Raw genomic sequence first — 25,436 nt, 5'->3', positions numbered from 1 at the left:
CATTCAGTTGTTCGAGCTTACTTTCGCGTCGCCGCCAGCACCACCTGTGCCATCAAACAAATCTTCCGTTTCGTTCCACGACGTACTGCCCACAGTTCATAAAACGTCGAAACTTGTCGAAACGTCGGTCCTTGATTTCCTTCTTACATCTTCAAGTAGTTTCTTGGACTTCGATATTTTGCGAAACTTGCGCGACGAAATAAGTCTTCACATTCACGCAGATACCCCTCATATCCACCACAAACCAAGTTTCAGCAGCGATCTTCCCAATCCCCATTTTCGCGGTCTGTACTGAGTCGCTTCGATATTTCTTGAGACGTGATATCTGATCAGCGCATCGGGATAGAAGTGCGGAGAGGTCGAGTCAACCTCTCCGGACGTCCATACTGAGGGTGAAATTTTAGTCACCTCTGTATCTACTTCAAGAATTACAGGTACCCATTCGCAAGAATTGGACTTGCTTGATTGAACGAAAGAGTCATACTTTGTGTGATACAATTCATAATGTCATCGGCAACATCGAAATCCGAGGGCACCCCTACCCCGCCTACATTTTCATATGCGATGGCCGCAAAAGGTCGCGTAACTTCAACTGCAAATTCCGCTATGCAATCCAGCCAGGCATCAGCTTCTGGTGTCAGCACACCTGCTAAGGAGTCGAATTCCGTATCGAATACGCCTTCAGCGTCGGTGAATGGGGCAGCAGCATCTGAAAACGGAGATCGAAATACCAATGGTTCCACCGAAGTTCCTAGTAAGAGCGATCCGCTAGGAGTTGGATTAAGCACAGATGCGAACCCAACATCACAAGTAAGCGCAGGTTCCATTCCAGAATCGCCAAGTGTGGTTGCTACTTCAACTGCAACAATACCAAAGGAGGAGGAGCTCGCTTTGAATGTAGCTGCAGATGATTCTGAGCAAGGATGGGAGAAAGCTGGGCGAAATAGAGAAGAAAAGCCTTCCCCGGAGGCGATCGAGGGCAGAAAGTCTAAAAAGTCCAAGAAGCAAAAGAAGGACGACAAGGAGGCAGAAAAGGAGAAAGAGAAAGAGAAAGAAAAGGAAGAAGTGAAGGTGCCAGAGGTTCCTCTGGTGCCAGCTCCGCCTCCGGCTGTAAATTTCTGGGATCAGCGCAAGGAGGCACAAGCCGCAAAGACAAAGTCGAGCCCATCAATACCTCAAACAGCAAACTCCTTCGGCGAAACCTCAAGTTCCACTTCAACTCCAAAGGGTATCGAATCTAGACGAAAGGGAAAGGCTTCTGTTGAAGATGAAAAGGCATCGCAGACTGGCAAAGATACCGTCTCTAAGCAGGGCCAAAAGAAAGGTACAGATAGTCTGACTAAGGGAAAGGAGGATTCAGCCAAACGACCTGCAAGAGGCAGTAGGAGCTCTGAAGACAAAGACAGGAGTGCTGCCAGTTCATTACCCCCTCCAGTCGAGGACTCTCTGGCATGGCCAACACCGGAAACTGCACTGGAAGAGGAGAAGCGAAAGCTTCAAGAGGAAGATAAAGTAAAGAAAGATGAAAAGGATGAGAACCCCTCCAACAAACCAAGGACGAAGGAGAAGTGGGTCCCAGTACCATACACTCCATCAGTCACATTCAATACCCCGCTACCTGTTCGAGGTGGTCGAGGACGAGGTGGTGCTCGTGTAGGTCGTGAGGGTGGACGTACCAGTCATGTACCAAATGGTACTGCGGGAGAGAAGTTGCCAGGAGGTGCCACTAAGCCTGCCGAGTCTGGTGAAGAACCCGAAAAACGTGGGGTCAGATCATCATCACTTCCACCAAACTCTTCTAAGAGACTTTCAAATGAAGATGAAGTCAGTCGTGATGCACGCAAGCATACATCAAATGCAGAGAAATCAAAGGGGGGTGCCAACAAGAATGAACCTGTATCACCAACTGACAATGGGCGAACTTCAACTTCTCCGCAAACCGATAAGGATAATCAAACCAGCCAGAAAGGACAAGGTGTTGGCGAAGGACAATTCCCAGCAAGATCTGGCTTTGGTGACCGCAGAAACGATGGCTCCGGAAGCTCTGACTTCAAGAACGGAAGCAAGGATCAGAGAGCTGAGGGTCGAGCAGAAAGAGGCCGTGGAGGTTATCGTGGCAGAGGCTCTCACAATACTTTTGCCAATGGTCATGCTTTTGCCAATGGCCATAACACGATTCCTCCTTACCAAGGGCGTCAAAACTCAACACCATACAGTCCCCCACCTCAAGGACCCTTTAGCCACCAATACGCACAAGCTTCTTCCCGTGGCCGCGGTAGCTCGAGATCACAATCTATTCCAAATGTTGCCATGTATCCAAGAGGTGGCTTTACGAATGGTAATCAACAGATGCCAGCTCTTCAAACAATGTACGACTATGTACCAATGCAGGCCATGAGCGCTATGCCATACGGTCCTTTTGACGGCCAGTCTGCTACTGTTTTGTCAATGGTGAAGATGCAATTGGAATATTATTTCTCGATAGACAATCTTTGCAAAGACGTCTTCTTACGGAAACACATGGACTCTCAAGGATTTGTGTTCCTACAATTTGTGGCCGGGTTCAAGAGAATCCAGTCTCTTACATCAGACATTGACATGTTGAGATACGCTTGTCAACAGTCTACTGAGATAGAGATAGTCAAGGGCGAGGATGGTGTGGATAGAATTAGAAGACGCGATGGTTGGGATCAGTGGGTCATGCCATCTGAGGAAAGAGAAGAGTCAATGAAGCACAATGATGGGCCAACTACACTTATTCGCGATAACCATGGACCACCAAGCCATATGGGCCAAATGATGATGCCAGGTCAAGAGATAGGCTCACCAGCCTTCAGCCCCGGTGGAAATGACTTTATGAGATATGGAAACGGAACCACCCAAGCGCCTTTGGCCAATGGCAACAATAACCACTATCACGAAGAAACACCACTTTCAGCTGCCGTCCCTAACTTCACTCCTGGCTTGTTACCATTAAACGGAAATACCGTCCCTTCGCCCGATCCTTTAGCACCAGAAACCACGTTCACGGATGAACAGATCGAGGATCTAAATTTAGTGTTTGCACAATCTTCCCGTAAGACGAGCGATCAAAAACCCGCTAGGCACCCATACCACAACTCATCTTCAAGAACTTTCTCCAATGGGTCAATCGATGGTAGGTCCATTAATGAGGAGTTGTCCGAAGAGCGCCAAGGTCGACCCTTGGTCAATGGGTCAAATCCACAAGAAAGGTAAATAATTATATGCCACCCTGATTTCCACGTTGATTTGCCATTCTGACTCGTGTCATTTTAGCTCCTTAGAAGGCAACTTGAGGGCAATGTCTCCCCATTCAAACTACAGCAATGCCCCAACAGTCATGTGGGTCAAGGATCAAAGACGACAAGCAGCCATCTCCGAATCCAACACCATTGAAAAATATGCCATCTTCCGTGAGAGAGCAACCAGACTCCGAGAAGCCAGCCAGCCTGGCGAGACTCATACTGACATGGAGCTTCTTTACAAATTCTGGGCCCACTTTTTGTGCAGAAATTTCAATCCAGGCATGTACTACGAGTTCCGCAAATTGGCACTTGAGGATAGCCATAACAACGCCTCTACCGGAATGGAGCAATTGATTCTTTATTACGATGAAACTCTCAACAACAAAAAGAAAACTATCAACGAGGTCTTAGCCGGTCATTATGTTGATGTTGTCAAGGGCGACGATTCTCCAATCCAGCGATCCGCATTTGCGAAACTTCGAACTTCTTTACGCAACGGTGCTCTCGATTTGAAGAGCCGAAAGAGGATCGACAATCTACTGGATGCTAAGTTGAAGGAACTACTTGAGCAATAAATTCCTTCGTAATCTTCTCGATTTCTGTCTCGATACCCTCGTAGCTTGGAGTCATGCTTGGCCACCGACCTTGAAGTTACGTACGTGGTTTAACATCTATGTTCTACCTATATCACTTTTACCAAATAGCCCCATATCTTCTGAATCGCTTTAACGTGGCACGACTGTTCATCGCTCCAATTCTGCAACGTTGGCTTTCGCTCGTATGACATGTAGCGATACAGATATTATGATCTGAACAACTTACGTTGACTGTATTTACGAGTTTTGACATGTGGTTTCTACGGCGTTTAATAGGAGCTATCAGAGGATTGGAGATCTCTGGGCATCAACTACAACTTGAGCTACGAAGCTTCAACCTTCCTTTTTTTCTCGGCAGAGTATTGGGTGGGTATGACGAATGATATGGCTTTCTCCTTCATTCATGTTTTGCTTTTTACATGTTCATATTCTGGCATAGCCACGGCATACTTTTTAGTTTCACCACCACCAAAAGTCTTCGACAGAAACGCTGTCAGTCGGGCGTATTGCTTTTTACGAGGAAAATTTGGGTTTTATGCATGCGATTAATGGTTACAGAAAATGGCTTTTACACTTTTGGCATGTGCATTTGGCAAATACAAATTACATGTTGCATCCTCTTCTTTTGAATGATAGGAGTGAGGTAACCAACCAATTGTTTGTTACATAAGATAGAAAACACAAAATTTGCTGCTACTTTGTATCATAGAAAATTTGACAGCAGCTCTATCTTATATTTGATTGCAGTGCTGACATAGCATAATGTCGTGTGTTCTTGTGATATGATATGATATGTTGAACACTCGAAATGGCAGCAGCAATGGTGCACTGAGGTTAGTGAGTTGGTTGGTTGTTGATGTGCCTTCCATGTTTGTCAAATCTTGATGGGAAACTTTTTATGAACTTTGTTTGATCTCAGTGTAATACATTAACCATTCATCTCCCCCCGTCAAGAACCTCACAAGAATAATCGGTTTTTACAAGCTGTCCCTTAGTACACCAGTTAAGTTCATGTATAAACAAGACCATCACATTGGATGCTCACTACCTTTTCAACAATCTCAAACAATCTCGAGTGGTCTTGCTCTCTTTTTGAACCATCTTAACATCTCTTCCTACATGTTCTCACTAATTCAACCTCACAATATACAGAATTTATACTACTGATCTGATTCCAAAAAAGAAGACGGAATCCGGATAAAGCTATTCATCTTCCAGGAGGGTCCTCCCCCTCGAACTTTCAGTTTCTTTTCGTTTATTTGGTCAACTAAAGACAAAATAAAAGAATAAATCTTTGCCATTGAAACAAGAGCACCTTGAGGTTCACCTTATTCTCTTGTATAATCCAGTTTCCAATTTTCACACTCCTTTTTTTCTCTTCCAAACATCAACGTCCTTTCAAATATTTGTCTCACCAGCAACAACTACGCCAGTTGTTGATATCTATCAACAATCTCCTTTCAATCATGAATCCTTCGACCAACGATGGCTTTCTCCTTTCTGGTGATCTTGATAGCTTCAAGAATAAACTAGCTACTTTGAAGAACAATGGTAAAAATCTGAACATCGAGGATCTCTCAAAAGAACTGTTCGGTCTCGCCCTGGAAGACGCATCAAATGATTTGGGCATTCGTGATGGTACGAACGGAGAGAGACCCACGAAGGCATCACAAATGTTGAAGGTTTATTTGATTTTGTCAGATGAGGAGTGCAAGAGAGTTGTGGAGCTCCGCAGCAGGGTAAGATATTTTTCGTTGGCTTTTTAAGGTTCATTGCTTCAGTGCTGTCTTGTGCCGTGTTAATTACACACATGCGTTGACTCACAGACTATTGACTTGAGCCTTTCTACTATTCTTCTTCACCTCGTTGATTCAAGTTGATGTGCGGCCACTGATTAGCGTGTATAGGGATGGCATGACAACAAAGAAGACGGCGATGCGCATTTCAAACAACAACGAGAGCGTGCCGACTCAACCACACCAGAGGGTGAACGTGGCTTTTACAAGATGATGCAACAAATCGGAGAGGAAATGCACAACGCTTACAGCATCTTCAACATACCTTTCGTTCCAGATGGTCAGGTCAACATACTCGATCTCTGCATGGCACCTGGAGGTTACACTGCAGCAGCTCTCGATTACCGCAATAGCTTCAAAGCATATGCCATCACATTGAATCCTGAATCTGGTGGGCACAACGTTATAATCGACACGAACCGCCTCCAGGGTCTTAGATACCATGATATCACAATGTTCAAGGAGTTTTGTCCAAACGGCAAAGACATCCCTGAAGATTTCAAGTCGAAATTTAGTGATATCAAGCCCTTCACGTTTATAAAATATCATCTTGTATTTGCCGATGGCAAGACTCTTCGTACGCATGATCGCATTAAAGACACCTACAATGCCAACCTTAGTAAAGAAACAGTGCGATTGCAAACTTCGCAACTGATTCTTGCCATGAATAGGATGCACAATGGAGGTACTTTGGTCATGTTATTACATAAGATTGATACATGGCACTCAGCATTCATATTGTATACATTTTCGAAATTTGCTAAGGTTGAAGTCTTCAAGCCTGTTAAGAAGCATGCTACAAGAAGTAGTTTCTACATGATTGCGAAAGATATTAAAATCAATCATCCAGAGACAATCAAGGCTATTGAGGAATGGAAGGAAGACTGGGTGAGTCCATCAAATTTCTGGATATCATACTACGCTATCTTGCCCATAAATTCGCGAGATGACCCTTTGTGGAATCTTATTATATCAACACGACTAACAAATTACCCACAGTTTTATGCCACATTTGGAGGTCCAGATAACATGGGTTTAGCCAAGGAGGAGCCAACAAACGAAATAGTTCAAGAACTACTGACGGAATTCGGACCAACGCTGATCGAATTGGGACACAAGGCTTGGATGATCCAGGCGAATGCATTGAGTCACACTAGTTACGCAGGCTCAACGACTGATGGTAAGCTTGAGAGAGTTTCTGGTGAAATTAATGAGATAAACGAGAAGCTTAAACTGGAAGTGAAGGTCGAGGAGATTACCGTGAGCTTGGAGAATTTGATGGACAGTGAAAACGCAGCGAGGCTTGGGAGATTGATTGAATGATATTAGTCGGTTTTAGCATTGCTTTCACGTTGCTTTGTTTGTTATCCCGGGAATATTTACTAAGATTACTCTGCGTTGCCTTAGGAGTCAAACAAGGGTTCAGGAAGCGAATTTGGTGCGGAATAAAGGGCGTTTTTAGGGACCATCATGAGGGGTTCAAAATGGAGCGTGGTGTGGGATATGCTCCAATTGGCGGTAGGGGAGCTGGCTGCTGGTCAGTGGCCAGCGATGGTCAAGTTATTCCTGGTGGGAAAGCAAAAATCGATGATGATGAGGCTACCGCTCGTTGCAACACCGGTACATATGGGGACAATCGAGCCATTTTCATGATGGGAGCTTAGTGCGTTGCCATAATTGTGATCGATTGACTTGTTCTGGGGTGGTTGAATCTCATTTGTGTGTCAAGATGACTGGGATCATAATAGGACGGACGAGTAGTTGGTAATAATCTGTTCAGCTGATGTTCACATCAGCCTCGCATGTACTCGAGCAATACTGTTAACTAATATGAGACTATGGGATGGTGATTGCTATGCCATGTTGCTTTGTAAACTAGTAAGCTCAATTCAAGTGTATGTTGTAATTGCACTTGTATCTATTAATTGCAGTGAGGAGGTCATTCTCTGAAATATCCAGATATCTGGAAACTACACTTCGATCCCTAATACCATCAAAATATATCACCCCTCTCATCCCATAGGAACGCTATACCTGAGTACTGTTGTCCCTGCAGGATTGATGAGCATGCAAACAGTCTATTCTCTGCCAGTTAGACTTGGTCTGGAAATGACGTAATGCATATGAGTGCATTCGAAGAGACTTATTCGTTTCAGGCGTTACACAAATGATTCTACAGCATTGAGAATGGCTCTCAATCTGGGCTGGTTATTATCCAGTGATACTCCGATTCTTGATTATTAGATGCTCTATCATTAACACAACCTTGATGGGTAAATTTGCACCCCTTCAGCGAGGTGCATGCACTCTCAATACTGAAATCAAGCATGCACTTGATGCAGATATATTGTATGTTATGTTTTATTAGGAATGTCTTGGTCTTTGCGATTAGGTTTCGTTCGTTATCATCATCGATTGCCACTTTGTTTAATTGGAGTTATGGAAGTGCGACACTGCACCCTTATTTTACTTTGGTTGTCCAACCAAGTGGTGAGTTCTCTGAGAGTTAGGGACTTCCCTTTAATGCTTATGTGTGACGGAAGTGCGGGGGAGAATTGTAGTCGGATTAGTACATGTCTATCCTACAAACCATGCGAATCTTACCCTGAGCAAACATAACGCCCTCTCGATACAACGAAGTGCGCGAGAAACTATACATTCACCGTCATGAATATCGGTAGTGAGGCAGAGATATTCTCGTTAACTGATGATCCCGCTATCAACGTCTATGTCTCCACTGCTGACGAGATAATCGCTTTGCTTATCTTTTCACTCTGTAAATTGGTAACTGGGAAATCCTCCAGCGCGATCATCACATCTTCATTCTTCTCTCCCCTCAAACGAACAGACGAAGACCCTTCTCTCTATTACCCTACCCTATCATCTAGTATCCTCAACGTCCAAATCCCTCTCTATAGCGGGTCTATGAAAATAATCTCTTCCGCCAGCACAAACGGAATGAGATTTACCAAGTTCCTCCGGCCGGGGTAGCGCACTCTCTTCTCTCCTCCCCCTACAATGTTGTTTCCAACTTCGCAGCTCTCACATTCCTGTACTTGGATCCCATCGACTCGGAAGATGTAATACCGATTGATACTTTTGCGTATTTCATGGACAACAGCCTATGATGCAAGGACAGATTTCACATCACCAGTGTTCACAGCTCTAACATAGTGAACTTGAAGAATTTGACTTGATTTCGAAGTTGGCTGGGGATATGTGAGTGTAGTGGGTGTTGATGAAATTGTGGCTAGGGTTGAGAAACAGGGACGGGTGTTTAAGGTGGGGAATGGGAGGTGTGTAGTTCAAGTAGTTTCCAGATGGGACGAGATCAGGAAAGAATGATTTGTTGGCGAGATGCAAGGACTCACTATTATTAACTGATAGTGAAAGGAATGTTGGGTTTGAGCTGTTCTCTCAATTTTTGAGAACAATCGTACACTCGTACAAATTGGATGTCCCGTTCTTGGCAGAATGGATATGCGTTTGTTAAGCGAAGCGAAAAGGAACAAAAGTCCTTCTTCAAGCTGATGACAAAATTTTCTCAGAGGCAAATATCACATAGACATAATATAGATTATTCAAGATTGTCTGATTGAATGTTGCTTTGGCCAACCCGATGCTATTGAACAAATATCCTATTTTATGAACAGATACAGAGAGGAATAAAACAACTCGATCGATATTCTCGAGAGTGTATTTTTCTTGAACGCCGCCGTCCAAACCCATTTTCTTCCCATAATCAATTACCCAATCCATCCCCATTGAACGCCATCATCAATTCGTAAATTCGTTCAACCATATCCCGTTCGCCTATCCATAATTTCGACCGACAGATTCCTTCTAGCATCTACACTCCAGGTTGAAATAATGTCACTAATCCCATCGCCGCCGCCGCCGCTACACCCCCAATGAGAACCATTTCAGCAGCACCCCAGCAATTGCCTCCTATACATTTCGCTTGGAAACCTGTTATCATGCCCGTCTTGACATATCCAAAGATAAATAGTGTTATCACCATGACCCCGACAGAGATATACAATCCCTCGGCAACTGTAGATACGAAAAAGTAAGGCAGTAAAGGCAATAAACCACCGAGGAAATATCCCATCGAGATTGTAAGAGCAGATGTAAAAGCGCGGGATGTAGCGGGTTCTTCTTCACAATGTTGGAATTGCATTACGTAGTCGGTGAGAAGCTCTGGGTGCATTTGAGCAAGATGAGTTGATTGACCGGTGATAACTTCCTTGGGAAAGTCGTATGGTTCGTATTCTTCCATAAGATCGTTTAAGACGCCTTGAAGATCGGTTTCTATTCGTTCTAGAGTCTTTTCTCGTGTAGCATGATATGATGCACTAATGTAATTATTAGTCAGTCTGATCTTGAATTTGATGACACTCCGTTGGCCCTCCGGGGGCCACTGCCGTGGAGGCAGGCCCATTGATGAAGACAACTTCATTCCTTCACTGGATGCAATTGTGGGGTACACTCACAGTTCACTCTTAGCAGCAAGATATCCACCCAAACCCATAGAAATGGCCCCTGCAATCAACTCGGCCATTCCTCCCCCTATAACGATTTTCGAATCGTTGAAAGCCGATAATCCAGCCGTCAATGCAAATGGGACTGTCAACCCATCACTTAAACCAATGGTTGCATCCGAAATAACTCTCGCATCGATTCTCCATCCCTTCTTCTTCGAGGACTTCTCTGATCTGGAATCTTGAGATTCTAAATCTAAAGTACTTTCATCATCATCGTGAGTCCCGTCGACCGATTCGGAGTTGTGGCTTGTGTTGCTATTTGGTAAGAGAGGTTGTCTAGATGTAACGAAATCGATTTCTGGTACTCCTCGTTCTCGATTTGATTTGGGCGATTTGGGAGTGACGGATTGATAGAAAAAGATATTTTTAAGGACAGCTAGAACCATGATTTCGGTTGGTGTTGGTGGTGGTGGTGTGTGGCTTTAAGTTATGTTGGGTTTCTTCTTAGGAGACGTTGTACTTGACTTGTGATGTCATTCAACGAAGAGATGTAGTAATTACTATCTCTCACAATTGTACTTTTAAGGGAAACGAGGTTGATGGGGGTTTGATATCAAGATGGAGTCGAATTGACTGATTTTCTGGTTAAGTTTTGGCTTATGAATGAGAAGTGAAATGGGAGGACTTCTTGGATCTTTATATGTGTTGGATGGTATGGTGGTAGTTATATTCTAGATGCCATTCCCTACCTATTTGGAAGCTGCTAGGTATTTAGGACAACATTTCCATTTATATTCAAGGATTATCTCAGTTGGTTTGATAGTTAACCACGGGCTTCATTCAAAGGTTTCCAAGCTTGTTTGAATATTTTAGGATCTTGCTGACCATCAATTACCTTGATTTTGATTCGTCCAACGTGGGTAATATGACAACAATGATTGGCCGATTGGTTGATGGATTGATTCAATGTCGATATTCATTCGATGGGGCTAATCAATTGTTGGTTAGTTCCTTCCTAGTTCCTTCCTAGTTTCTTCCTAGTTTCTTTGTGTATGGAGTATTTCCGTCATATGGCGCTTACCCTGAAGGAGTTAAGAGCACACAATCTTCCAATAGCGGGGAATTCGGCGATAGCGATACCAATACCCGTACAATCAATCTGTGTACTCGTTTTCTCACTGAAAAAATGTAGATGTGGAGGTATGAAAAAGCCTCAATGGGAGATTGTGATATCTCCTATATCTCTTTGGGATTATCGGGAACGGGAACCGGATTTGACATTGTTTTCTTCCTTTCCATGTTCAAGTGATCATTGCTATCCAAACTTTTTCTGCTCTGGTTCCTTGACTCCATGGTTCATGGTCCAAGATACTACACCAGCAATGTCCACCCTTAACACAAACGCTTTGATCAATCCGGAGCTTCAAATCAGAACACAAACTTCAGGGTTTTCAGACGTCTAGCAGCTAGCTTCTCTGAAGCCCCGTCTTGGTTGCTAATATCTGTGGTTTCATTGGCCGTTTCAACGGCTTTATTACAACGTCGGTGACTGGATTGGTTGAAAACATTCACGCACACAACCTCAAGCTTTCTATGTCGTAAATAAGGGAGGGACGGGCTCGAAAATTGGCCGAGAGGGCTGACACATCCGTGCTTTCTAGAACATTTTTATTATGAATTGAATTTTTTATATCCTTACCGCTGCAATGCTATAGCAAGACTAAAAGTACGGTCCCGAGATAGATGCTAGGGGTGTCACTCCGTAACTCCGAAAGGCCGGAAGTCATGAGGGGGAGCAATTATTCGGATTTCACTTGTAAGATGACGGAGATGCATAAAGAGAGAGGGGTGATATCATTAATGCTATATCTATGCAAGATCCTCGAGACATCTTAATCCTCCAATATCGTTGCTTGCCTCTCGATAGTTCCCCGATGCCACTTCATTCCTGATTTGCCACTGAAGAAACGTGGCAGAGAAGTCTCTCCATGTTGACGTCTTCCTGTTCATCCTAAGCACCACCTTCTCTCTTAGCATACTCCTCCTCGATTCTTTCCTCGTACAGTCTATCCGCCTCTAGTTGAGCCTCGGTCTTCTGTACTGTCTCGGTAGATTGATTGGAGGTGTCGACCGTAGTGGTGTTTGGGGCCGTATTGGCTGTGGTTGAGGGGGTTTCGGTGAAGGATGGCATTTTGTATGAGGGGTGGTGAATGATTGAGAGTGTCTTTTCTGTCTCTCTGTCTGCTAATGATCTCTTGTAATATTAGAGAATGAATGAAGTGGCTGTATGATAGATAAATTGGGCTTGAGTTCTCCATGAAGAGCACTTCTTATGTGTTGGGTGTGGCGGTGGCTGTGCACTGTGGCACGAGAATCATTATGTAATAACGAATGATATTTTCATTCCACGTGCTTCTTTTCGAGTGAAGTCGACAATCTCGCTCTCCATGAGTCACCGATCTCTCCCGCGGGTATCATATGATGGTGCATTAGTTGACTTCATTTGATCCTGTTGCCTATAGCTATCAGACCCATGTTAAATAGAGTTACATGTACATTTCGCAAGCAGGAGATGAGGAAAGCGTTTGCGTTTTATATCTTGCGAGAGGAATGTTTAATTGTATGTACCCAAGCTTCTCCTATAAACAGCCGTATAACGCCAATAATGCGGTACTATATGTACAAATGCCACCAAACATCGTGCTCTCATTCTTGCTCTCACCCTAATATTAGCCTGAAGTATTGTCTGCGTATCCTTCCTTTCCTTCTATTCGATGCTGAGGAGTGACCTCTCCATCTTGTATATGATTGACTTGACTCCTTCTCGCCATTCTGTATATGATTGACTCGACTCACCCAGCCCAGGCCTGCTTAGTGCTGCTCCGTCGTGCAGTTCTTGTCATTCACATCTGGAAGTGGCGTAGCGGCAGCGTTCCCCATCTCCTTATGGTAAACCTTCAAGAGCTTCTTGTGGAAGTAACTTCGCCTTGATGAAACTCCCAGTACCAGAGACCAGGTTAAATGTCAGCCCATGTTGTGGAGACACTGAGCGATATCTCTTTGCCTGGAGGGCGAGGGTCTCTTCTTCGATATTGTGATCTTTTCGCACTACCTTCAGGCTTCAGTATCGAAGCAACAAGTTTTTCGAGATCACCTGAACGAGTCGATATAATTCTGCTGTCAAGACTGGTATATTCTCTCCTACAAGATGATATAAATATGGTGAATATCAAGATTGAGATTGGTCACGTCCCGTTGAAGACACAAGACAAATAAAACTAAGTCATTATAGCTTGTTGAGATAGTCTATCGGGATGATAGAGTCCAGTCTTTCTTCTAATATAGTCTGTGTAGTAGATTCTTAATAGCAATAATACACCTTGATGAATATATTTCATCAAAAGATTCGCGTTTGAGAAATGTGTGTTAAGCTATTTCATGATTACTTTTGAAGCAACGTAGTAATATATTAGGTATTGTGGAAGAAACAGATTTACGGCTAATTGTGACTGGACTTGTAGTTTTCTAGAATTATTAAGAGTATTCTAATAACGAACTAAATGGAAAAGAACTAGAGAGAGAGAGTTGCAGGTTTATTATGAGTTCAACGAGATTGCTCTAGGGCATAGAAAGTATGATGGTAGCAGATCCTCATATCTACAAACAGTTAATTGTCTAGTGTGACGGCTCATTTTCTCGTCTGTGTCACAGCAAACGACGAGCATTGTGTAACATTCAGTCTAGCAAACAGGTCTGAACGCGCAAGGTTACAGCTAATAGTCCAAACCAAAGCCACCTCCTACTTGGGCAAAGATAGGTAACTTGATGTAATCTTCAGACTGCTGCTATTATATTTCAGATCGAAAACTTACGAGAAGCTAACTTACTGATCATTAGGATCATTGTATCGAGGATGATGGAGGATGGTAGGAAATCATGCCTGAGATCCGTACGTTCTGAATACCACAATGAGGAATGTTATCCTTGGCCAGTAGTTTTTGCTGCATATTTCAAAGTAACTTCCCGTGAGTTGACTTTTTCCAAATTCCTCGTCATACAGCTTAAGGGTTGCCTTCCGTTCGATTTGTGATGGATGACGCTCGCGTGTCTGTAATCTGTAAAACAAATGACCCAGGTATCTATGACCTGTTCTGTCTTAATCGCATAAGGTATAGCTTTAGTCGTGTAGCCCTTCGATTGCATTTAATGTACCGACTCATATAGTCAAAGCTAGGTAGATGTATAGATAAGAATTAGATTATACGATCGTAAGAACCAATCCAGGTCTGGGAATGCACATAACCACTGAGAGGCAACTAGTGGATGGAAAGAGCGATGACACAGCTGGCAGGTTGCAATCAACAAAGAGGTCCGAGGACCTTCTTAGTTGTATGGGCGGAGACTTATAAGCGAGTCTGAAAATTTGAAGGATTTATGATATGTCATACAGAAAAGGTGATTAAAGTAAAACCACCTATTCGAAAACATTTTCTTGAGATGAACTATCCAATGTCTAGATGGCAAAAAGAGAACCTCATCCCGTCCTGATATCCCAGGATGAGAGACTGCAAGAACAAATGTATGCATACAAACAGCCCGGATCCAGCAAGAAGTACCACGGTAGACATCACTATAAGCTTTAACTAATTATTTGAAAGGTAAGCACCCTTATTGGGTAGAGCTCCAGGCGGGTAAATCGGCATGCTCTAACTCTGGATGAGTGACTTGCAAAAGTGTATACTCGATGATTGTTTGTCGAGGAGTTGATGTTGGGATAATATCTGTACTTCGAGACAAGAGATAGGGAGACCAATCTCCCACGTCTCAAGTTCCCTCTTGTGATCTTCAAAAAGTCCAAAGTGTTATACGGATTCTTGTCTTTCTCATCGACCGATTTTGGATACACAGGATCCCCTCTATCACCTGACTTCCTTCTCATTCTCCATTTTAACCCGTGCAACGCCCTTGGATATCAAAACACGACTTTTCTAGGAGAGGAAAGAAGGAACGAGAAGCTACAACAATTAGACCTTTCATGATAGCTCCCCTCAATCCATTGCACAAATGTGAGTAACAGAATACAAGATGTGGATCCCTTCCATTTCGATGAGCTTCCACCCATACTAGTATCACACCCCTCCAAGAAAAATTCTAAATTCACATCTGTGCTCAACTAACCGCAAACACTTGGGAGTAAACCATATCTACAAATCTCAGAGGGATTTGAGATTCTTGACTATCACTTAATCTTACTAGTATGTCAAAGATGGCTTCTAATGATGGTTCACTTCCAGTCCAAGAATCCGTACCACTATGTTCCTCTCCTTCTTCTCACTCTTCACGACATTACTGCCCACAACATCTGTGCCTACTTAAGCTCTCTCAATACAATTACAATGAGCAATAACACGAGTGATGAACTACATATTCTCCGGTTTGTACTCACAATTCACCAACTTCCAAGTGTGTCAAGTGAGCAGGACGAATCATAAGCGAGGAAAGAGATGCGAGGAATCACAACGATATTCCAAGCACGAGATAAAATCATCATGACTATCAACTATTTATCTGATCTCGTCTTTAGCTTCTTAAAATAGGTACAACCATCCCGCTTCATTCCTATAGCAAATATACTCTTTCATTCCTTGCAACGTTTGTATCTTTTCCCTCCACTTCAACCTCCCCCCCCCTGAACACCCGAACATAATACTCTCCCGTAGCCACCACCCAAATTATGACTCACAATCACCCATTCCACCGAATCGGAGTAAACCACCCATATGCAAAAGTCGATGCATTCTCCTCGCGCTCGCTCATCACACATGTAAGAAACAATTAAGCAAGCAACCGCATGCGCTCGAATCCACCAATATATGTATGTGAGTTGGTTTGCAAACACAAGCCGTATGATAACCATAAAAGCCAAACCATCTACTGTATCATCCATCCATCGCCGCGACGATAAAAAGCACCTAAACGCCCCTACGTCCACCTCTCTGTCTTTTCATTCAAGGTTATGCTACGAGAAAATCTCTCCGTTGGCTTCTACGCTCATAGGGCTACCTCCGTTGTTTGCCACTGCTCTTGGATTCCTCCTCCGTGGCTTGAGTCGAGCACTCGCACTGGCGCCACCAGGTGCAACATCAATACCCTCATCACTATCCTCGGCATGCTCCAGCGCATATGCGGTCGCTTCATCCAACTCTCTAACCTCATCTGGTCGTTTCCTCAACCAGCCCATTCGAGGACCGCTTCGCGCTCTCTCAGAAACCTTGAATCCGTAAATTTTAGGTTCGTAGACTTTGCCTTTGCCGAGACCAGGTGCAAGGTTTGATGCATTCATGCCGTTGATCTTTTCCTTTTCTTCATCGTTGGAATGTTGTAAACTTCTGCCTCCATGCCCACTTAATGCTTCTAATCCCTTCTTGCTAATGTCGTAATCGGGGAATGTGAGGAGAAAGAGCGCCCCAAAAGTTCGTCCAAAGTAGGCACCATCGACCGTTTGAAATCGGGAATTTGGAGGAACGTATACATCGAGACAGGAAGGACAGAATAATTTGACGGTATCTTCGCCTGGTACATCAGATAGTCCTACAGGTAAAGTACGGACTTGTTCGCAATGTGTTCGTGGACAGACACCAAAATGGGCTAGGTCGTACTTCTCGGACATTTGTTGTATACCAGCTCGAGAACAGATAAATCGTTGATGGATAAGACCATATAGCATCTCTGCGGAGGATTCTATAATTGATAGATCGCTTGCCATTCGTTGATGTCTTCTTTCGGCTGCAGCTTTACGTCCTGATCGATCCTCGCCCTCAATAGATGCATCCTCATCCTCATCCTCGTCCTCGTCATCTTCGTCCTCATCTTCTTCTGGCTCGACATCTAAGATCATCTAATAATAGGTTCCCGTTAGCATGTTGTCAAGATACATGAGTCATGTATTGAATTACCTCGAGTGCTTCCTTATACATAGCTACTTGTGTTTGTAAACCTGTCAAATTGAAGTCATCTTCTATGAATTCCTCCGATATTTCTGCAAAGTATTCATGTCCCAATAATGCGCAGAAAGAAGAGATCCAGGATTCTGGAGTACCAGAGGAGGAAGACATCTTGTGGGGGGTAGCTGGGTAACCTCGAGTAAGTTAGGTTTAAGTTCCAAACCCAACCTGATGTTGAATGTCTGTTGACAAACCGTGGCAACTAGTATCAAGATTGACGCAGCAGGCTTGCCAGTTGAGTGAAACTGAAAAAGATGTGACGTGAAGCTTATGATCGCTCCAATATACCAAAGCTCGAATGTTTCGTAGGAAAGGCACTCTTAATGACGCGCTTGAATATATCGCACTTCCTATATTGATCCAGAAAACAGTCGTGTATACTGGCAGAGACTATCCAGTAGGAGGTATCAACGTGGAGCTGTGGGTGTGCGAGTTGCAGATTACTTGGTACTTTAATTAGGTATCCCACTCGAGAGAATTCGTTGTATTGCGCTGGTCCGTCTTTGCGCACGGTATGTTGTTGAACTGGTTTGATAGGGGGTAAATGCTATGTATTCTGATGATAGAATTTCTTCAAATTACTCTCGATCACAATTTGAAGATTCGTGGTTTGATACGGTTGTGAGGAAAGTCCTTTCAGCTAGTATCTTCCAAAGTGGAAATCAACTTTCGTCCGCTGTTGACCTTTTTATCAAAAGCCTCGTCTTCGAGATTAAACTTCCGCTTCAGGCATCTATAACCCCGCTAGGCAATAATTTCTGAGCTTTTGCAAACCGAGGTCAGCCCGATCACGTGATTTTGCCCAAATAAGACATGCATTTGATACCTATTTTCGTCGAAGTATTCTCTTCCTGAGGAGCTTTTTGGTTTGCCTTCAATCACTTTAACAGGTAAGAAATCATTCAAAGTTTAAAATACAGTAGTCTGATTGTATCTAGAAACAGTTTCGCGGATTCGAACGTCGAGAGCTATTTTCATATGGAGTCTTCATATTCCCAAACTCCGTCCTTTCATGCCATTTTTCAGCGCTAGAACTCCAAGACAATGCATCAAATGCTTCATAGCCACAACCTCTCAATGATACGACACTTCAAGTAGCATATCATCATTATAATTCACCAAGCAATAATAGATTCTCTTTCCTCTCTTGTACCATCTTTGTTCTGTAAGGATCTCTTACACTTGACCATAATATAACGATCTGGCATATGGAAATCCACAACTACCAATTGAAAGCGCTTATCTTCTGGTACCATCCAGACCCTTTTTTCTTGTCGAGGCATTGAGAAGTGTTCTCTGATGGGCGGTGTATGAGCTTGGGTATATGGCGAAGGAATTCGTGGCACTGAACTTTGCCTTTGTGATGAATAGGGTGCAAAGTGTTCCTGGACCAAGTCTCTATCCTTAATTATTTCGCCATTGTTCCAGTATCCTGGCGATAGAACACCGTCGTGAAATTGTACCGATTCCCCATATTGGAAGCTCTGGTTGCCGTAGTCTGGCTGTGTGTTGGGAGGTTCGAGTATCTCGGATACATCCAATCCATCTTCTTCGCAGCTCATTATCCACCGGCCAATCCTAGCACTTAGTACACCATCCCACATTCCTTCCTGCCTTGGACTTCTGAAAAGCAGATCAATTGCTTTTCTTCTGATGTTTGGTTCCCTACATTTGGTCGCTACTACATGTAATGGCGGAACAATCCCGATATCAAAGCTAAATCGTGATGAACTGATAGCCGAAGGATTTGCCTCGCATGTTGTAACGAGCTTTTCCGCAGCTCGAACTATGTATCGAAAGTCATTCAGGAAAGAGTCATAAACCATTTCTGAGGTAGACGTCACAGCCGATAGTGTTATGGCTGTGGCTTTGAGATGTGTTATGAGGACAATAGCGGCCTGATTAAGCACCCTTCCTTCGGGGATATTGACAATCTTAATATGGGTTGGAAGGCTTGCTCGAATTCATCTAGCCCGGTGACATAATCCGCATATTGCTGTGCTATTTCGCTGGGAGTATCACTTTTCGCACTAGCAAATTTCCTGTCGAACAGCGTTCTTCGATAGTATTGAAGTGTTCTGTCCATTAAAAAGTCCCAACAGTGCTGAGCTTCAGAAAAACTTGTGAATACTTTTGGAATGGGAATGTGATGTGCAGAATGGATGTCCCAAAGTAAGGGGGGAATACCCGGTGTCATACCGAAGAATACTACAATAAGAAGACAGTCAGCATGTGGCAAAGTATAAAGTTAAGTAGAAAAAAGAGTTGTCCAGATCTGTTCAATCTTGGTTGAACTGAATTCTGGGAAAATATTGTGAACACGGAAGCATACTTACATCCTTGCCCATCCAGACGGACGAATGCTTGTATGATATTTTCCTCCAGCGTAAAGTCGTTGTTTAAAATGGGAGGAGTAGGACTTCTCGATTGAAGAGGCCGCTTTCGAGGATTTGTGAGCACAGGTGGGGATTGGGAAGATCTATAGGTTGTAGGCGGTGGTGTATTACCCATCGAAGGGGGTGTATGAAGTGACTCTGGAGTGCGGATACTGGTAATTGAATGATCGGATGACGGTCTTCTGCCAGTGATTGCAATTGGCATCGCAATATTGGGCTTTTGTTGTTCGTTCGGGGATATATATTCACTAGGGGTATGGTACGCACTCGGATAATCTTGAACCGGTGTACCTGATAGAGAACGTTGCTGTTCCAATGTCAAGCTTGACTTGTAATGTGATGGAATGGTCATGACATCGAGTCGTGGACTGTAATCCCTTTGTGGTGGTGTAGGTGTCCTATCTATCGTGGGGGTATGCGCAGATTGAAGTGGCGGCTTTTCGGTTTCCAGATACTCTTCGATATGTGATGAGATAGTTGCTGATTTGGAGGAACTATCCATACCTGGACGACTGTGAACTTTGGCTATAACCTTATCAGTCTGGGTGTTCGTATTGAACCCTGCTGAGATCCGCCGCGGAATCCAAGGTTTCGATCCAGGCTTTCCAGCATAATAACTCCTTAGTAGCTTCAGGCCTCCATAAGTTTGCTGCACCGACGAAGCATAGCTTCCTTGGATGGTTTCAAAGCAAACAAAAAGTAAACATGTCATAAGCGCTGTTCTCAACTGAGGACCATTAGAGCTAGATATGTACTGGTTCAAAGCTTGAATGGCCTTGAGATGTTGTATGACGGCAAATTCAAGATGTTTTTGGTTTATGTCTTGAATGACGTTAACTTTCAAATGTGGTCCAGGGGCTTCTTCAATGGCTTTGTTAAGAGCTGCAATAGCGATTACTGCATGTCGAATTGGAGTGACATTGTGGCTCTCTCGAAGAATAATATGACTCCAAAAGGTGGGATCAAAGAAACCAGGCAATTGATACGCTGTTCGATCACAGAAATATTGGAAGTACCGGCCTTCCTGCTCTGTTGCTGCAAGAGAAATACTAGGAGTATAAATATCTGCCGTTAGAATTCTAGGTTGGATTGGCATCATGTTCCCTCGTGATCGAATCTCGTGAGCGTAACCATCGCATATTCGTCCGAACTTTTGACATCGAAGACATTGTGGTTTCGTTTCTGTTGATTATTCGGAAGGATTAGACGTAAATTATGTAAAATTCTAGTAGCTTAGGAGGAAAAATTAAGATGCTGCTCAATTCTGGTACCTTGGAGGAAATTGTGAAAAGTCCATTGAATTTAGAACTGCGAAACAACTCACCGTCACATTTAACACGACGAGCCCTGAGAGATCAGTGTCAGATATCTGCGAATATATGCCCAAAAAGTAGAAACGTAGATCAGAAAGCACTTACTTGCATGTAATGCAGCCTGACTTAACTTTAGGTTTGCTCGCTCTAGCTCTTTTGGACGGCCGTAGTCCATCATCCCAAGCCGATTGCCGTTCAAAGTCGTCGGGGCTGGTATCCATGAATGAGACTTTGGAATCCCGTTTCATCGAAACCGGTGCAATCGAAGATCTAGAAAGCGCCATCACAAGGCAAAAACCAGTCTGGAGTGATGTGTTTGATGGGATGTCTAATTGGGTATAGGCGAGAAAATGACATTGGGTTTGAGAACTGAATATACATGGAATAATTGTTAATGTTTCTTGAAGTAGTACCTTTATCTTCCATGACGATATTCAAGAATGAATATAAGGAAGAAATGATGTCCATGATGAACTGTTGGGGTCCTAATTTGATGTATCCGAAGGGTCGCTAGTTCATCGGACCCACCGATAATCTATTGCAGAACTGACCACTGAAGAGTAAGATCCGAAGCCCTGTAATGATCGTTAGTAGACCCGAATTCCAGACAGAGCATAGACCACAACGTGGAAAATGCAAACAAGCCCCGCGCTCCAGACTGCCGAACGTCACCCTACACATGCACGATCCGGGCGGAGCAATGCTCTCTGTGGCTGGGTGAAGTAGTTCTCACATATTTGCAAGGCTTCTATGGTATAAAGGGAGCGTTCATCATCAGCCCTGTGGGATAAGTAATCGTCTTTTGTGGCTTTGAAAGCTACTAAGGCAGCTACAAAGTAGGCACATGTGTAACATTCATGGGGTCTGGGATCAAATAGCATATTTCGATTGAAGCACCGAAGAATCACCCTGGAATTTGTGCCAGTTGTCATGTCTGATTTATGAATTTCATAAAATCGCCAATATTGGAACGAGCTTCCCCGCTCGCCCATACCCTGGTGTTAACAAATAAATGCACTGATATCGAAATCGAGAATGCTCTAATTGGCCCTTTATACGGCATCGCACGCTCATTCGTGGAAAAGGGGCGCCCCGGTAATTTAATCACCCTATCATGCTTCATACCTGCCGTTATTAGATCCGAAGAATAGTTGCTAAAATTGAGCCGCAGGTTATAACGAGCCTGATCCGATGTGCATGGTAATCGTGACGATATTATAATAACGATCGATATCATGATGATGTCTGAGAGTTCGTTTACCTTCCAATCCAAGGCGTCCATACCCGATGGTAATATTTCTGGAAAAGTAACTGGAAACTACTTTTTGCGTATAGTTGCCAATCAGAACGCTGACATCAGATTTTCTGTACATAAATGTACGGTAATATGCCCGATGCTGTGCAAGCCCTCTTGATCGGTATAAACCAGCCACAAGCGGGTAACCATAATCATATATAAGGACCAAGGCCGAAATTTCAAAAACTATGGATAGGGATTGGTAAGGCTGATGATATTCCGGAGTGATCGAAAGTTTCGAGAGGGAAAATGGCTCCTATTGGCAGATATGACGGAAACGGCTTCCAGAATCGTGTCAGACCTCCGCGTTTCATCACCACATTTTACCCCAAAGAGAAGTATTGAAATCTGACAGTGGGATGCCTATGAATCCTTCATGCACGTCGTTCTTAAAATCTGACATTACCGAAGAACCAAGGAAATCTGGTAAGCTGTAAGGATATCATAAATAAAAATAGTATGGCACACCTTCGCACTCAGTCACTGACGTATGTAAGCATAAGTCGAGCAAAGCGACATCAAAACCTTTAATTCTTATGTGTTTTGACTGAAGTATAGAAACTCCCAACTTTGCTGTGCAAATTCAATTGACAATTGGAACTATCGAAGACCCACGTCGATGCAAATGACGAATCGGGGATCAGCCAGCACGGGCTCAGCCGTTGTATATCCAAGCCCTTGATCAATAAGTGTTGTGGAGTCGTGGTCCCATTCAAGTCAATAACGAACAGGCCTTGGAATGTCACATTCGTTGATAAGGTAGCAATGCTTCAGGATTGCAATGAGACAGAATTTCCCGGCTACAGTTGCCTCCAAGTAACGTTCTCAAAACTTTGAAGAGATGGCAAGTATTTTAAGATTACTTCCAGGAGGATATTAGATCGGGTAATTGAGGAATTTACTCTCCTCTGAATACGAAATGGCAGTAGTATCAAGAGGAACACACGCAAGTAGTAAGGTTACTTTCAAGGCTCGAGCAGTGTGTATAACCTCCCGAGAGAGTTCTGGCGGAGACAAGTGTGGACAAGTGTGTTCCGTTCCCGAAAAGCGGAAGATACCTTGCTTAATAATCTCCGAATGTGTGAGCAGAGGTCAATTGATACTTTTGAGAAGCCATATTGATTTGCAAATGCTGGTATTGGTAATCTCAGATTAAAATGGTGCGAGGAAGCAAAGAACGAATCTTTCTAATGATTGGTGATTGATTACCGAATTCTTCTACCGGCTGACATATCATAATTGGTCACCAAACTTGCACCATTTTTGTGGGACCACTGCCCCTCACTAAAGGTATTAATTATAGCCTCATCGTCTAGATTGATATTGAAAAAGTATACTTTCTGCATTTACCAGCCACTCAATCATCTTTTCACACATTGACTTTAGAGAACAAAAGTCTATCAAATTCTATACTGAAATCGTTACAAACAGCTCGTAATCATGGCTGACCCCTCTCTCTACACCTATCCTTCACCTCTTGAAGGCTATGAGAACTTGGCTCCTCTTGGAACTGAGGTATCACCTGACGGAAAAAGCCTTTTAAACCCGGAGACTGGAATTAAGAGCAAGAGTTATGAGAAGTTCACAGAGCCTTTGGATAGTGGAATCCGGGGTGCGTTGTAGGTTTTCGCTAATGACCATGCGCAATAAGAACGAAGGCTAAGAGGATCTAGCGATGTACATATCTATTATTTCCAGAAGAACAAGGAGCAAGCCAAGTTTGCTAGAGAGTTATGGGAGAGAACAAGAAGAGAATGTGGGATTCTATCTCTATAGTCAGTCCCGTGGATTGTTGCGTTCGTACTGACTCAGGATATAGTTCCGGAGCTTCGCATCTACAGATTCTGGGAAGAACCAATTGGGCCTCATCCTGTTGCGATGTTCGAAGTGAATCTCTTCACTCCAGAACAATTTGGCGCTTTCATACCTTGGCTGGTGATTAACAGGGGCCCGTTGAGTGCGTTAGTCCACCCTAACACGGTTGATGAGAAAGGAGAGCCGTTAGATGAAGAGAGAGACCATACGCAGAGAGCGATTTGGATGGGGGAACAACTTCCACTGGATTTGAGTCTGTTTAAGAGGCTAAAGCAGCGGAATGCAGCACCATAGGAAGATATTGGTGGTCAGAGATAATAGGTAACAGGAAATATCTGTGCAACTGAAGGTTAATCTGCAAAAGGGGAATGCGAAAAGCATTAGCGACAGAAAGGAAAATGTATTTGGATACCATATACTTCACCTAAACCACCAGTTCACCGATGCATTAATTCCACTCTCTGAACTTCTTATGCTATGCCACCATCCTTTTGGTATGAACAACGCATCCCCGGGGCCAACCTCGACCTCGAAACCCTGGTCTATGACCTTTTCTCCCCAAACACGATCCTCGAGTAGAGACCTTTCTGGACCTTCCATCATCTCCTCACCTCTCATACTGGCAATTCCCGATGCACCAATACTTTGTTGTACGTTATGATATATTCCTACACCAACAGCTGGTGGAAACAACCGGACCATTTTCTTGCTCACTAACTGTACAAAGAGATTTGGATTAGGATCTTTGTGTAATGGTGTATAACTTGTTGATATGCCCATCCATATATTAGCATCGTAAACATCGCCTTTCCCGGCTTCTTTCACCAATTTGGGTGTAGGCAAGTCTCGTTGTAATTCTGTCGGCAGATCCGCTATTTGAGCCTGTGCAATGTAGAGCGGGAGAGAGCATGCCGGATGAGTGGCTGAAAGAAAGAGAGAAAATGGTGCGTAGAAATGATAGAATGACTTTTTGGAATCGTAAGGCTCTAGTGATTGGCGTAGTTGCTCCGAAAACATCATGTGGTATTGATTGCTAGGCTGTATAAGCCGCTCGAGTCGCTTTCGTAAGGCGTCAGAGTCGACTGTCAATTCGTAAGGGAGGACAGTGTCTGCGAAGCTATGGAGGTATTGCGATGGCAGAAGAGTGCTAATCTTAGGAGGTGGAAGCACTTTTGCAAATTGTGTCGAAGGAACGTGCTTGAACCATTTTGCCATTACATCTATAGACTTTTCTCTCCCTGAGCTCGTCGATGCTTTGTCTTCCAAGGATTTCATGAATATAGGCTTCATGGGAGTGAAGGCTTCTTGTCTGAATTCGTCGAGATTGACATCGTCAAAAGAGGAGTTGATTGTCTGAACAGACGGTAGACTGTGGTATTTGCGCATAGCAATTGATGAAGAGGGCCCTCGTTTGCATTTTGTTGTTTGACATATTGTACCAACTAGACGCAATCGCATATTGTGTGGTT

The 25,436-nt window shown here is 43.6% G+C and overlaps 11 protein-coding genes across 11 annotated transcripts; 5 read left to right on the top strand and 6 right to left on the bottom strand.

The window, feature by feature from the left end:
- Positions 1-504: 504 nt before the first annotated feature.
- Positions 505-3,841, top strand: Bfra_010647 (putative la domain family protein; the record flags this gene model as incomplete). The annotated part of the gene is made up of 2 exons (XM_037340984.1): positions 505-3,233; positions 3,298-3,841. 2 exons carry the CDS (start codon positions 505-507, stop codon positions 3,839-3,841), a joined length of 3,273 nt encoding a protein of 1,090 aa, XP_037186627.1.
- Positions 3,842-5,328: 1,487 nt separating this feature from the next.
- Bfra_010646 (putative methyltransferase family protein) lies at positions 5,329-7,322 on the top strand (the record flags this gene model as incomplete). The annotated part of the gene is made up of 4 exons (XM_037340983.1): positions 5,329-5,601; positions 5,770-6,546; positions 6,658-6,838; positions 7,066-7,322. The coding sequence occupies 4 exons, from the start codon at positions 5,329-5,331 to the stop codon at positions 7,320-7,322; spliced, it is 1,488 nt and encodes a 495-aa protein (XP_037186626.1).
- Positions 7,323-9,508: 2,186 nt separating this feature from the next.
- Positions 9,509-10,588, bottom strand: Bfra_010645 (putative vacuolar iron transporter protein; the record flags this gene model as incomplete). The annotated part of the gene is made up of 2 exons (XM_037340982.1): positions 9,509-10,013; positions 10,152-10,588. The coding sequence occupies 2 exons, from the start codon at positions 10,586-10,588 to the stop codon at positions 9,509-9,511; spliced, it is 942 nt and encodes a 313-aa protein (XP_037186625.1).
- A 1,565-nt stretch (positions 10,589-12,153) lies between these two features.
- Bfra_010644 (uncharacterized protein) lies at positions 12,154-12,973 on the bottom strand (the record flags this gene model as incomplete). Its single annotated transcript, XM_037340981.1, has 2 exons — positions 12,154-12,396; positions 12,932-12,973. The coding sequence occupies 2 exons, from the start codon at positions 12,971-12,973 to the stop codon at positions 12,154-12,156; spliced, it is 285 nt and encodes a 94-aa protein (XP_037186624.1).
- Positions 12,974-13,013: 40 nt separating this feature from the next.
- On the bottom strand, positions 13,014-13,640 carry Bfra_010643 (putative gtp-binding nuclear protein gsp1 ran protein; the record flags this gene model as incomplete). The annotated part of the gene is given in 4 exon segments (XM_037340980.1): positions 13,014-13,122; positions 13,187-13,241; positions 13,255-13,328; positions 13,422-13,640. 4 exon segments carry the CDS (start codon positions 13,538-13,540, stop codon positions 13,014-13,016), a joined length of 357 nt encoding a protein of 118 aa, XP_037186623.1. The 5' UTR covers positions 13,541-13,640.
- Positions 13,641-16,161: 2,521 nt separating this feature from the next.
- On the bottom strand, positions 16,162-17,257 carry Bfra_010642 (putative casein kinase ii beta subunit protein; the record flags this gene model as incomplete). The annotated part of the gene is made up of 2 exons (XM_037340979.1): positions 16,162-17,040; positions 17,099-17,257. The coding sequence occupies 2 exons, from the start codon at positions 17,255-17,257 to the stop codon at positions 16,162-16,164; spliced, it is 1,038 nt and encodes a 345-aa protein (XP_037186622.1).
- Positions 17,258-18,261: 1,004 nt separating this feature from the next.
- On the bottom strand, positions 18,262-21,139 carry Bfra_010641 (putative transcription factor cys6 protein; the record flags this gene model as incomplete). The annotated part of the gene is made up of 5 exons (XM_037340978.1): positions 18,262-19,080; positions 19,128-19,354; positions 19,483-20,724; positions 20,867-20,889; positions 20,961-21,139. The coding sequence occupies 5 exons, from the start codon at positions 21,137-21,139 to the stop codon at positions 18,262-18,264; spliced, it is 2,490 nt and encodes an 829-aa protein (XP_037186621.1).
- Positions 21,140-21,435: 296 nt separating this feature from the next.
- Positions 21,436-21,867, top strand: Bfra_010640 (uncharacterized protein; the record flags this gene model as incomplete). Its single annotated transcript, XM_037340977.1, has 2 exons — positions 21,436-21,572; positions 21,750-21,867. 2 exons carry the CDS (start codon positions 21,436-21,438, stop codon positions 21,865-21,867), a joined length of 255 nt encoding a protein of 84 aa, XP_037186620.1.
- A 534-nt stretch (positions 21,868-22,401) lies between these two features.
- Positions 22,402-22,989, top strand: Bfra_010639 (uncharacterized protein; the record flags this gene model as incomplete). Its single annotated transcript, XM_037340976.1, has 3 exons — positions 22,402-22,446; positions 22,611-22,640; positions 22,762-22,989. The coding sequence occupies 3 exons, from the start codon at positions 22,402-22,404 to the stop codon at positions 22,987-22,989; spliced, it is 303 nt and encodes a 100-aa protein (XP_037186619.1).
- Positions 22,990-23,592: 603 nt separating this feature from the next.
- Bfra_010638 (uncharacterized protein) lies at positions 23,593-24,261 on the top strand (the record flags this gene model as incomplete). The annotated part of the gene is made up of 3 exons (XM_037340975.1): positions 23,593-23,771; positions 23,826-23,908; positions 23,972-24,261. The coding sequence occupies 3 exons, from the start codon at positions 23,593-23,595 to the stop codon at positions 24,259-24,261; spliced, it is 552 nt and encodes a 183-aa protein (XP_037186618.1).
- Positions 24,262-24,387: 126 nt separating this feature from the next.
- Bfra_010637 (uncharacterized protein) lies at positions 24,388-25,425 on the bottom strand (the record flags this gene model as incomplete). The annotated part of the gene is made up of 1 exon (XM_037340974.1): positions 24,388-25,425. One exon carries the CDS (start codon positions 25,423-25,425, stop codon positions 24,388-24,390), a length of 1,038 nt encoding a protein of 345 aa, XP_037186617.1.
- Between the last annotated feature and the right edge of the window lie 11 nt (positions 25,426-25,436).

The sequence above is a fragment of the Botrytis fragariae genome (genome assembly GCF_013461495.1).
Source record: "Botrytis fragariae strain BVB16 chromosome Unknown tig00000797, whole genome shotgun sequence".
NCBI classification, from domain to species: Eukaryota; Fungi; Ascomycota; class Leotiomycetes; order Helotiales; family Sclerotiniaceae; genus Botrytis; species Botrytis fragariae.
Note: the sequence above shows the minus strand (reverse complement) of the source record. Positions and strands in the feature narration are given on the sequence as shown.